General features: G+C 38.2%; 1 protein-coding gene across 1 annotated transcript in view; it reads left to right on the top strand.

Annotated features, from left to right (window-relative positions):
* The window catches only part of SCEL (sciellin), a 148446-nt gene that overhangs the window by 38848 nt on the left and 95706 nt on the right, over positions 1–13892 (top strand). The window contains exons 10-11 of the mRNA XM_012554145.1: positions 5963–6007; positions 7687–7746. Coding sequence (XP_012409599.1) covers positions 5963–6007; positions 7687–7746 — 105 coding nt within the window. The remainder of the gene's footprint in view (positions 1–5962; positions 6008–7686; positions 7747–13892) is intronic.

Genomic DNA, 13892 nt, shown 5'->3' with positions numbered 1-13892 from the left:
ATGTGAACAAAGTGTTTAATGGTCCAGTTCATTTAGGAGACCTGGTGGTGCAATGGCTTAAGTGATCTGCTGCTAACCAAAAGATTGGTGATTCAAACCCACCAGCAGCCCCTCAGGTGAAAAGACCTGGCGATCTGCTTTCTTAAAGATTAAAAACAAAAAATCCAAACATTTTGCAGTCGAGCTGATTCCAACTCATAGTGACCCTATAGGACAGAGCAGAACTGCCCCACAGGGTTTCCAAGGAGCACCTGGTGGATTCAAACCGCCGACCTTTTTGTTAGCAGCCAAACTGTTAACCACTTTGCCACCAGGGTTTCCTCCTTAAAGATTACAGCCTAGGAAACCCTATGGGGCAGTTCTAATTTCTTATAAGGTCACTATGAGTTTGAATCAGCTTGGCAGCACAGAACAATAACAACATTTAGGAAACACAATTAAATAGAATTCTCTGCCACAGGACTTCTCAGAACCTTCAGCATGTTTATGTGTATTCTGAATCTTTACAAGTATGTTACATTTCCCAAACTTATGTGTCTACTTGGAATCCTATTAACCTTCTATAAGACCTTGTGAAACACATGTCTTGATTCCAGGAAAATCTGTAAGGATGTTCCTAATTATTCCTTTTCATTGTCTAGAGAGACCAGTATGGATCATGCCCACTATATGTCAGGTGCTTTCACAATCCTGGAGCGTCAAAATTCACTTTCTTTCCCTTTGGAAGCCTAAGAAGACACACATTTCATCCCACGTGATGGGCTAATTACTTGTCTGAAGAGGTGCTTAATGCTCCTTGGCTCTAGTTTACAAACTAGAATACACATCTGTATTTACTTGCACGGTTATTTTCTTTTTCATATCCTTTCTTAAGTGTAGAACTTGGGAACTACCAAGTTCTTAGGAGAAACTGTAATTATTTCAGTGAGCAGTAGATGGCAGAACAAACACCCAGGTGGAATGGCAGAGGGATGGATGTGGTGGGGTCAGCAGGGAGTGGGCATGTCTGGCTGTGTGTGCCGTCAGCTGATATGATAGAACCATTTTGTTATTTTGTTTAAGTAATTCTTGAACAATGCTTTTCTCATTGAAAACAAATGAAAAGTTTTGACTACTTCAGACATAGCTCTATGCCATTGACTTGTATTTATTTTTCATTGTTTGAAGGAGTCAGGATCTCGATAACATCGTCAAAGTGACCACTTCATCTCAGAAAACTGACAAGGGGTGAGACCTCAGAGCTTTTGAGCTTGTTTTTTTTTTCTTTCTTCTCTTTATGCTTCAAAAGTGTTTAACCAGTACCTTTAAAAGTTTCAGATATGAACAAAATCCCAATGCTGTTTATTATATATGATTTAAAGGAAAATAGAATCAGTGGGTCTAAATAAGCTCTTTTCGCTATGCTTCCTCCTGTGGTGAGTTTACTCATCCCAGTGACCTCAACTGTCCCCGGTTCTGACCTTGTTCTGAATCTCCAGTCCTGTATTTACATCGCTGGCCCAGATCTCAGCTTGCGTTTTTCCAGGACCCTCCATTTAGGATGTCCTAGGCCATATCTACTTCCAAAAAAATCAGCCATTGAAAACTCAGTTGAGCATGGTTCTGCTCTGACACACATGAGGTCATCATAGATTGAAGCCGACTCCACAGCAATTTTTTTTTTTAAGGCCATATTCAACTTTCTTCCCAAATGTGCTATTTCTCTTGACTTCTCTATTCTTCCATTCTTGAAGTCTCAACTTTCTGAAATCATTCTTTGTTCCTTCATCTCTTTTCCCCTCTATGTAGGATCAGGCACCAGTGGATGAAGTGTCTAAAATGTCCCTCATACCCACAAGGCCTCACCCTGGTTTAAAACCTGCTTATTTGCAGTATAGGTTGCTTACAGTGTTAGATTTACTTACACTCCTCCAGTCTCTCCTCCAACTAAACTATTTCTACACGTCAGTGCCAGAGTTTTCTTTCTAAGATTCTTCTCAAACCACAGCACGCCACTGCCTCCCCAGTGCCCATTCAATTACATATAACCTCATTCAAGGTCCTTGCTAATCTGTCTCCCACCTAACATTCCAAAGTTATTTCTGACTTCACCCTTACCTTAATGCTATATTTGAACCAAACTAAGCCACTTCTTTTGTTATAGTTTTTAACGTCCTGCCTTTGTTTAGGCCATACATCTATTTGGAGGCCTTCTCCAGCTGCACGGCTACTATCTCTGTCTGTCCAGCTCAAATAGCACCATCTCTGTGTAGTCTTCCCTGAATGACCCAGTGAGATGTGACTTCTGCCTCTCTAAGCTATTGTCATCAGTGTTGTTAGCTGCCATCAAGTTGGCCCACAACTCATGGTGATCTTATGCACAACAGAACAAAACGCTGCCCAGTCCTGTGCCATCCCCATGAGGAGGTGTAGATAGAACCACTGTGATCCATAGGGTTTGCATTGGCTGATTTTCAGAAATAGATCACCAGGCCGTTTTTCCTAGTCTATCTTAGTCTGGAAGCTCCTAAGAAACCTGTTCAACATCCTAGCAACAAGCAAGCCTCATTGATAGGTGAATGGTGACTGTGCATGAGGTACATTGGCTGGGAATCAAACCTAGGTCTCCCACACAGAAGGAGAGAAATCTATCAGTTAGAGCCCCACTATTCATACTTATTTATAGGAGCTCCGGTGGCGCAGAAGTTAAGAGCTTGGCTGCTAACCAAAAGGTCAGCAGTTTGAATCCACCAGCCACACCCTGGAAACCCTATGGGGCAGTTCTACCCTGCCTGTAGGGTCGCTATGAGTTGGAATTGACTTGATGGCAACAGGCATTCAGATTCATAGCACTTAATCCTATTTGGTTTTGTTTCATGTTATTTGTGGTAATTGTTCACGCTCTCTATCATCTCTATTATCTGAGGGCAGCGATTATGTCTTATTCATTATATAGCCTTTCCAGTCTGACACAATGCTTTATACGAAGTAGATGCTTATATAATAGATTATGATAAAATGAATAGTTAGTGAGAAAGTTTTGAGTATAAACGTTCCACAGTTTAAATCCCAAAATTACAAAAAAAAAAAACCTTGCTTAATGGAATTTAGTAATGCTGAGAATATTACTAGGAATGGCAGTGTCAAAGAAGCTGAAAAAACGAAAAAGAAAAGCAGGAACTCTGAATCCAGAAGAAGGCTATAGAAAGTATCCTGAATTACCTCATTTCTATGTGTTTCTTTTCATATCTTCTCTGGTCCAAGTGCCTAGATCTTTAATTGTATTTATTTATTTTTGCCCATAGTATCATCTTGCTTTTAATAGTGATTGTACAGTTCTTTTGGTGGGCGATTGGGTTGTTTGAGGGTAAGCGGATGAGGAATGCGGGAAGAAAATGATGGTTTGACATAAACCAGACAGGAACAATGAGAGCTGCAGTTCGTTTAACTTTTCTCTCTCCCCAGCCACAATGCACACCTCCCACGGCCGCAATCATTTATCACAGGGAAAGTGGTTGCTTAGACAGGGGACCAGGGAGAATATCTGGCATAGCCGTATTCATTACAGAGTATTGTGATTGTGGGTTGTCCATAGGGACTTGAAATAGCTTTATTTACCCAAGCTGCTCCTTGTGATGCTCCTTTGTGAAATAGAGTGGTACTGCAATCTGATGAAGGCATTTAATTTGTTGCAAATGCAGTGGTGAAACTTAATACCCAAATCTTTCATCAATTTAAAGTCATTTTAAAAGCTCAGCTTCTAATGCACTCTCCATTTTATTTAATTCACCACAGAATGTCTTCTCATGATTTATGCTAATTTTGTTGCGGTAAACAGGAGCAACCTGAAATCCTAATAATCTCATCATTGTGACTCACACCAGTTAGAAAAGGCTGGGGCTAAAATTTATAGGATTCTTAGGTCTGCTGGTTCCCTCGGAGACATAGATAGCTTCTCAGTCTAAGAGTTGGCAGGTAGAGTTTCAAGCAAAGTAACAATGATGGGGCCCTGTGTCAGGGGACTTCATGGCAGTTGTCCCAAACAGATAGCATGTTAATCAATTTTGTCAGGGACAGCTACTTTTGCATTTCTGGCTTATTTTTAGCCTTCAATTCCACCTTTGAATATATAATATTACTTTTAAGTATCCATCTCTGTGATGGCTTTTAATTTAATGTATTGTCATAGCCTCTAAAGCACTGCCTCCAACTACTTTTCTGGCAAATATTCTGGTTTTTGTTGTTCCAGACATCTTCAAAACATAAGTCACTCAGTAACTATAGCTCTCTAAGGCTGTACCAAAGTCTTGGTTTCTCTAAATAACTAAATATAGCAAGCACTTACTAAATTAAAACATTTAGTATTGTCTGGGCATTATTTATTATAATGGCCAAAATTAGTTGAGAATTTATGATTTGCTAATCACTTTATATTCATCAGCTCATTGATTCTTTTCTGAGGTGGAGACAATTATTATTCTGGTTTTACACTTGGAGCCCTGGTGGTGAAATGGTTAAGTGCTTGGCTGATAACCAAAAGGCTGGAGATTTGAAAACCCTGGTGTCATAGTGGTTATGAGCTACAGCTGCTAACCAAAAGGTCAGCAATTCGAATCCACCAGGTGCTCCTTGGAAACATTGTGGAGCAGGTCTACTCAGTCCTACAGGTTACTATGGGTCGGAATTGACTTGACGGCAATGTATGTGGTTTGGTTGACCTGGTGATCTGCTCCCATAAAGATTACAGCCAAGAAAACCTCATGGGGCAGTTCTACTCTATCATATGGGGTTGCTATCAGTTGGAATCAACCTGACGGCACACAACCACAACAGCACTGATAGGAATATTGAGGTAACAAGAGGTTAGGTAACTTACCCAGGGCCACCAGCTAATAAGTGGTAAATCCAGATGGGAGCCCAGGTCCCCTGATTTTAGAGCCTAAATGCACAACTACTGAGTGACTGGGCCTCAGAGGCTTCTGATCAACATCAGGGATGACTTAGGAAGAAACTGAATTGTTGAGAAAGGTTGGAAAACATGTGATTCTAGAGCAGAAAGAAGAAGGAACAAAGATTTGTGAACTGAAAAACTGAATGAGAAAGGGAAGAGTAACGGGGATTGGGGAGAGGACTGAAAAGAAAGAGGGAAAGAGGACTTACTGTGAGGAGCAAATAAGAACTAAAGGGTGTTCCGGGAGAACCCACCTCGGCTGTGTGTCTTGAGGAGAGAGCTGAGTCTGTCTGATTCTGAGAGATACTTTGGAAGCCAGGGGTTTGGCTTAAACAGATTGCTCCTGAAGAAGCACCCAGAAAGGGCATTGCAGTTCTCAAACCTGAAAATAGAAGAGCAAGTTTAGCTTACCTGGAGTGAGGTGGGGATGGAATTCAAGAAAGAAACCAGGTTTACTGATGCACAAGTATTTTCCAGTATCTACTTTGTGCAAGTACATTGTTCAAAGCTAGAATTTATAATTACTCAATGTACCTGTATTTGAGGGTTCAATTAAAAAAACTGTATTAAGCATTTACTGTATGAAAAATACTGTGCTAAAGAGTGCAGAGGGTACAGTGTAAAATATTCTAAATGTTAAGTGTGTGTGTGTGTGTGTGTGTGTGTGTGTGTGTATAGGGGTAGGGTCGTTAACATGAGGCAGATGTGCAATTGCTGTATTACAAAGTATAGTAAGGTAAGCGCACCATAAAGGGAATACAAAAACAAACAAACAAAAAACTACCTGAGGTTTCCAAATACTTAAGGGCTCTCTTTAGTTGGAGGACTGTGAAAGGCTTCTTGAAGGAAGTAGAGTTTGAGATGAGACTTGAAGGATCCTTGAGGAACCTATGAAGGATTTTTCAGACAATACAGGTGGGATGTGTGTTGTATTTCAGAGAACTCAGAAATAGTTGTTCTAAGGTGAATCTGCCCTATGACTATGGTTAGGCTTTTGCTGATGTGAGATTTTTCTTTTCTTCCTTCCAAAAGTGAAGAATTGGATAATCTCATCAAAATGAACAAAAGCTTGAATAGGTAAGATTTCAAAGCATCTGTCTTACTTTATTACCGAATTTCACACCATGACTTCTTACGTCTTCTCTGTATGTGAGCATCACGACCCACACACTGGCCTAGTCAAAAGTATTCTACAAATTTTGACTAAAAAAAACCTATGGAAATAAGAAATAGCTCATTGTTATTATGAATGGTTATTAAAGTCTAAAGTATATAAAAGTGTCTTCTATTTTCTCACTCCCTTTTTTATTAAGGTAGTTACATAAACAAAAATAGGAATATACCTGGCAATCTGCTCCCGTAAAAATTACTGCCTAGAAAACTGTATGGGGCAACTCTACTCTGTCACATGGGGTTGCTATGAGTCAAAAATCAACTCTCGAGAGCACCCAACAACAACAACAATAGTATGTAAACAGTTTGGTTTAGGCACTGAATACTTTTAACTTAGACCATCACAAATACGATGTACTTTCTTAGTTAACATTATCTCCTTATTTTTAATTACTTACAATTGCACAATTTAAAATACGCTAAGAGAGAAAAATGAGTAATTGAAGTTTATATTAGAGGGATATATAGTTTTGATTATCTCTTTGTTACTTTGCATGCTAGCATACTAAACGGGCAGGTATCAAAGAAAAAGAGAAAATAAAGCAAGTCTCCAATGAATTCATAGATCTGAGGATCAGAAGATGTGGTTTGCATACCCTCCTTTGACAATAATGGGATGAATGATTGACTATCAATAAGTCACTTAAATTTCCTGGTTCTAAGTTTCCTCATTTGTAAGGAGAGGTGGTCTCAGATCAGGACTCATAGACACCAGGACCTGTGAAGACCAGGCAGATGTCAATGGCTGAAGCATAAAGGATTGGGAAACTGAGTCAAAAAGAGGAACAAATGCTTGTCTAAGTTGCCCACCTGCTTCTTCCTCCAGCTGACAGTTGCCACATGGCAGTGTGAACCAGTGTAACAGGGCATTACAATTTTCAGGAGGCCCTGAAAATCCAAGTTTCTATGTGTAGTGGCCATCTTTATAATAACTGGCTCACATGAAAAATAAGAACACTCCATGAACTCAAGCAACCTGTCTGTAGACCAATAAGAGCTTGCTGTTCACCAGTTTGCGCTCTTTACAGTGTGCCTACAGCAATTGAAATTTAGAGTCTATGAAAAGACCTGTTTGAGTTGAAGCCATTTCAGGAACTGTGACTCACCTTTCCCAAACAATTTATTTCTTGTCTTAGATATAAATTGGTCTATGTTTTTATAGATTTCAGTATCCGTTATTACAAATGATGAGTTTTTTTTTTTTTTAATTCAACCCATTTAAAGAAATCAAGGTTTCGATGGCCTCTTCAGAGCAAATCCTAAGGCAAAGCAACCAGAGAAGAGGTAAATGCATCTGTCTTTAATCTGAAAACATTATCTCCCAGATTGCTTGTCTTATTCTTTTCGACATTAGCTGTAAGGGAGTTATAGCCTCTGGCATGGAAATGTACTGGCAGATGGGATAGCACTCTCAGTAGAGTACATTTAGTTCAGACAGAATTGCCCAGAAGGACTTCTCTCTTCCATTCAATCAGAGTAAATGAGCAATTCATGAAGAATGTTTATTGTATCTGAACTCTCAAGATACCACACAATTTCATTTCAATATGCAGTCTTTCACTTGGATTTCTTTGTGTTTAAAGAGCCAGAAGCCTTGAAAACCTCATCTATGTGAACCCCCAGACGGATAAAGGTGGCAAAGGGTAAGATTTGATTGAAACTCTCACAGACTAACTTTGATTGAGCCCTAGACTATAAAACACTTTCTGGGTGAGAACTGCTACTCAGAGCAAGGGTCAGCCAGGCTGCTGGAACAGATCCTGGATCAGGGTCAGGAGATGGGTGGGTGTCCTGATGCTGGCTCTGCCACTAATGGCAATTAACTTAACCCTAGGCTAGTCTTTTAACCTCTGGGGACTCCAGTTTCCTCATCTTATAAAATGAAGGCTATGACTTAGATGATCTCCTACTTTCCTCTTATATCTAAAAATGAAGGAAATGCAACCAGCTATTTCAAGTAATGGACAATAGGCTAGTTTTATGAACTAAATCAATTTACTATGAGACATTTTGGTGCTGGCAGCATAGCCCCTCCCCACAGATGACTTTGACTTGTTCTAAGGCACTTTTCAGATGCAACCTTGCTTGAGTCATTTTATTGTGTGTCTCAGACACATTTCTAAATATCTCAAGATCAAAAGCCATCCTTTTATTTATTTCATGTCATAAAATGGGTTAATTGATTAATTAATGATTAGTAACTGAACTGATAGCATCTGAGAGATTAACTGACGGTTCTAGACTGACGCTCATAAATTAGAAAATTGACTTATGTTACTAATTTTATTTTTAATGTTGAAAGAAATGTAACTATTGACAGTTTCATTAAAGAAAATCCCAGGACAGTCAAGAATGACAATGGGTAAAGACTTAGAGGATTTCTGTACTAATGTTTGCCCCCAGATTGACTGTTCACCTTGTATTTTGGTAGTCATTAAATTTGCCTTCCTTACTATGATAATTATTTCTACGGTCATGGCTATTTTTAAAAATCATTTATCTATGCCAATCAGTGGGTACACAGAATGGTATCATGGCTTTCCAAATCAAGTTTGGCAGATGTGTTCTCAAACCTCATTGATTTAGAATACTTTACAAATTCTATATGATGTAAAGTGTTGGCAATAACAGTCACACAGATATTGGATGCTTATTAACAACATATTATTTTAATGTAAACATGTACATATTATTGCAAGTGATTTTTTTTTTTCAAATGGGGAACAGATAAAGGAGGAAAACAGTGAATTATCTTTAAGTGGTTATATGAGCTGTACAGGACAAGATGGGATTTCAGAGATTTAAAAAGTGGAGTTTGGGAAGTTCCACAAAAGTGGTGGAAAATAGGAAAAGTAGGATGAGTATCATAATTAAATCATTTTTTAGGCTAGAAGTAGGAGAAAAAAGAAGAGATTTATAATCTGAGGCCACTGGATAGTACTGAGTTTTGATATGGGAGTGACTCTGGTCTTGTCATTGTGTAGAGAAGGAGTCCATAGGGTTAGAAAAAAAGGCTGTGACATGAACAGATAGGTCAAGACTTTTAACAGAAAATATAATGTAAGAGTCCTTTTCTTTCCTGTTTTCCTTCCTCCCTTTTATAAACTTCTTATATTGAAAGAACCTAAAATGTCAATAATGTCAATAATCTTACCACAGTGAAATCAGGGACAGATGAAAATGGAAAAATGATAATACTTGGTCAATTGATAAAATTTTGAGGGATTATCTTTCATATGTAAGGAGCCCTCATGGAGCAGTGATTAAGCACTCGGCTACTAACCAGTAAGGTTGGTGATTTGAACCCATTAGCCACTCCTTCGGAGAAAGATGTGGCAGTTTGCTTCACTAAAGATTATAGCCTTGGAAACCCCATGGGGCAGCTCTCCTCTGGCCTACAGGATCGCTGAATCGGAATCGACTTGACGGCACCTTTTTTTTTTTAATCTTTCACATCACCTAATAGTTTTTAGCCATTGACATGAGAAAGTTTTATTGGGTGTGCTCAGCTGATGTGAAAGTACTAAAGCTACAAGAGAATATTTTTCTATGTTTCCAAGGTTATTTCTGAATCATCTAAATAAACTCTTGAACAGTCTCTGAGAAATGACTTTGTTTAAATCTTCAAAGTGTATAGATTTAAAATGTTGATGATCTAATTTCTACCCCTCATGTGAATGATTTTTGTGCTTGAAGAAGATAATGTCAGCCTCCCATCAATCCGGCCTCAAAGGACAAAGAAAGCTAAAGCTGAGACCTGATGGGAACTTTTACTTTTAAATTGATTCAATCACTCCTGGGTAGTGTTGGGTCCTTGATAGCAAGATAGTTCTGTGTCTCTTGCCTGTTTCGCATGATAAGTCCAATCACTTGAATTAAATATTTGAAAAGACTGCTGATCGTTTAGGTACTGATAACAATTTACTACTGTTGAAATCTGCTATTGTCATATGAAATTCTGAATATATTATTGAGTTTCTCTCTCTCTCTCTCTTTTCAATGTATAAAGAAACCAAGGCTTTGGAAGTCTTACTAAAGTTAATCAAAGAAATGACAAAAATGAGAAGGGGTAAGTAAAGCTCCTACCTTGATGGATGCTTTTGTTCAGGTTAGTTTTTTACACTTCATTAGCAATGGGAGTGCTTTGCTTCCCTCTGTCACAGATGGATTGGGACATTCTTCGGGCTTATCAAAGATATTAGGAAAAGGAATATGATGATTGCTGTTCTCATAGGTGAGTACTTGAGTGGTACAAAGAGTTAATGTACTTGGCTGTTAACTGAAAAATGTTGGCAGTTCAAGTCTACCCAGAGGTGCCTCAAAAGAAAGCTCTGGCAATCTTCTTCTGAAAAATAAGCCGTTGAAAACTCTATGGAGCACAATACTACTCTGACACACTTGGAGTTGCCATAAGTCAGAATCATGACAGCATTTCCAAAGTGAACCTCCAAAATGACAAAGGTAGCCATGAGTGAGGCTTGACTAAAACTTGTAAACCAATTCCTCTAAAGATAGATCACCAGGCCTTTCCTCCAAGGCACCTCTGGGTGGACTCGAACCCCTAATCTTTCAGATACCAGCCTAGCTGTATGCACCATCCAGAGACTGTGAGACTTAGCATCTTTTAATCTGATTTCTGAAAGTGATGATCAATCAGAAGATAAAATAATGTGGCTTTTAAGCTTCATAATCATATTTTACTAGCATGGGATTATACAATAAATATGGACCAAATGGCCTTCCTTTCTTGTCCCCCAAAAAACTAGTTATTTTAAGAATTTCCCCAATGTTTGATGGTGAGTTGCCTTTTCTCCTAGATTTTGAGCTTTAATTATTTTTTAGAGATGACTTATTCAATTGAATTTGTGTCCAAAGAAAGCACAGTCTTGACAACATTTTAAAAGTACAGGCCTGACAAAATTTCCAAAGTGGACCTCCAAAATGACAAAGGTAGCCATCAGTGAGGCTTGGCTAATGCTTGTAAATCAATTTCTCTAAGGACAGTGGTCTCAGGGAGCAGCCCAGGGAAGGGGCTGGGCAGGAACATGTACCGGGAGTAAGGATGTACCATCACTTTTTCTCCTATTCCGAGCTATGTGGACATGGCAGCAATACTCAATCAGGATACTACTTCTGCCATCCACTCCTGACCCATTTAGGTTCAGGCTATGCTCCTTTTGGTATTGCTTAATGCATTTTAATGGGGTGGCATGTGTCCCCTGAGAAGTGAGACATTGATTTCCCTACCACGTAAGGTATTTTGTTTTTTCCTTTATAATTCCCCATAATCTACTCTGAGTCAAAAGATATTTTAAAAGGATTGGGAGGTGGTTGAGGATGGTTGAGTTTATGTGAAGGAAGCATTATTCTTATTATTTAAAAACAGAGCATCTGATTTGTTGAATAGAAATTTATATTCTGTCTGGATCCAGTAGAGAACTTTATCTACCTTACGTTACTTCAGTGCTGTTCATTTGAAGTATTCTAACAAGACATACCTGAGGGCAAAGTTAATTTCACTAAATAACATGTGTCATATACTTATATATGAGAACAAAGCAGAACATCGTATGTTGCTTGTTAACAAACAAGTAGCCTTAAATGGTCTTCAGCTCAATATTTAAGAGAAAAATGTCCATTTGTATTTAGAGTTTTAAAAAGTTACATTGATTTAGAAAACTTGTATATTTACCACTTCTTAATTTTTCCATTCATTGTTCACTTGATTAGTGTTTTATTTTAATGACATGCATTAAAGCTAATTTCTTTATTTAAAGAAAACAAGACCTCGAACGGCTTGTTAAAGTGAATCCTGAAACAAATATCAAGAGGTAAGACATTTAGAGATTCTTTTTTTCTTTGTCCAGCATTTATAAGCACATTGGGAATTTGAGTGTTTATATTGAGGAGAGTGAAATGAAATTCAAGTAAAAACTAAGCTCTTTCCTCTCCCCGCTAGACATATCACATTAAGCAATTTTATAGAAGTGATACATAGAAGTAGTCTTTTGCATTTTATTCCTGGGTGAAGTTTGCTATTAGGTAGATTTTAAGAAATTAAATGGGAATTTGGCATGATCTTTACTGAGCTAAATGATTTATTTCTTTGCATGTATGTGTAGTGTTTCTATGTGTGTGTGTCTGTCTACATATGTGTATAGTATGTCTATGTATGTATGTATAGTATGTCTGTGCGTGTATGTAATGAGTGTGTGTATATAAATATGAACTGTGTGTGCTTGTGTGTAATGTATTTTTGTGTAGTGTGTATATATGTGTGTAGTGTGATGTGTGTTTAAAGATGAAGAATTTAACAAAGTGTACTTTGTTAAAAGATTTCTCTTACACATGAATTGTCATGGATAAGTCTGGAGAGCTTATGTCCTCTTGCTTTTTATTTTTTAAGAAGCAGATGGAATATATTTAAAATAAGCTTGTTGGCATGTTTCTGAAAACAATATACCAAATAATTCCATGTGATTTCCTTTGAACTCATTTCCATTCAGCTAACTCAGTACATGATGTTATTCATTGATTCTAAACTCTGTCACCAATGTCTGCCGGCCCGGCAGGCAGAGCAAGGCTTTGGCTAGCTGAAAAGCGTGGTGTGCGCTGTCAGGCTGTCCTGTAGTGGCACAATCAGAGGCACAGCACCCAAACGAATTAGAGACTTGCACAGTTTTGCAATCAACAGACTGAAAAGAAAGCATTGGTTTCCTTGGCTACCTGGGTGGTTCAGGATGGAAGCCTGAAGTGGTGATTGTTAAGTATGGAGCCAGAAAGACCTGGGTTCTGCCATTTGCTAGCTGTGTCCCTTAGGACAACTTAGTCACCACTTCTTTGCTGCAATTTACTCATCTACAAAATGGAGATCATAACAATATCATGCCTGGAACATAGTAGATAACTGTAATTATTAGTAATAATAAAAATTCAGGTGAATGATGTTTTCTCAGTGTTCAAATATTTGATTTACTTTACTGTCCAAGAAAAATCTACGTTTTCCTTTCCATTTTATTAGACAGTATTTCAAATTGTGTTCTATTATTCCTTGTATGTTGGTGTGTGTATCATATGCATGTTTGTATGCATGTGTTCATTTGTGTGTGTGTTTGTGTGTGCATGAGTGTATGTATATGCATATGTGTACCTTTGTGTGTATATGAGTGCACATGGGCCTGGGTGTGTGTGTCTGTACATGTGTATGTGCACATGCTGTGCACATGCTTGTATGTTCATGGGTATATGTGTAATTATATATGTTTCCTTGTGTGCATTGTGAGTGCATGTGGATGTGGATGTGCATGTGTGTCTGTGCTCACGTGTGTGAGAGCTTGTGTTTTGTGTATACATGTATGTATCCTTGTGTCAGCTCATGCATATGTATGTATATATATGTGTGTGTGCCTTTGTGTGTGAGTGTGCATACATGTGGGTGTGTGCATCTGTGTTCATGTGTGTGCATTGTCCATGTGTCTGATTACATACAGATGCCACACATGCTGTGAGTGTGTGTGCAGATAGATGTGTGCCTTTGAGTGTATATGAGTGCGTACGTACATGATGTGTAGGCTTGTTCACCAGTGTGCATGTGCATTGTTTGCGTGTTTGTGTGTGTGTCTACATTTGTATGTGTGTGTTTTGTGGGGTCTCTTAAAGACAGTAGTTATCATTTCCTTTTCTACATATAATTAAGTTCTGTATATCTTTTTTATCTTTTTAAATTTTTTATTGTACTTTAGATGAAGGTTTACAGAACAAATAGTTTCTCATTAAATAGTCAGTACAC

Source organism: Trichechus manatus, unplaced genomic scaffold, assembly GCF_000243295.1.
Source record: "Trichechus manatus latirostris isolate Lorelei unplaced genomic scaffold, TriManLat1.0 scaffold00013, whole genome shotgun sequence".
Lineage (NCBI taxonomy): Eukaryota > Metazoa > Chordata > Mammalia > Sirenia > Trichechidae > Trichechus > Trichechus manatus.
This window is presented reverse-complemented; position numbering and strand designations above follow the sequence as displayed.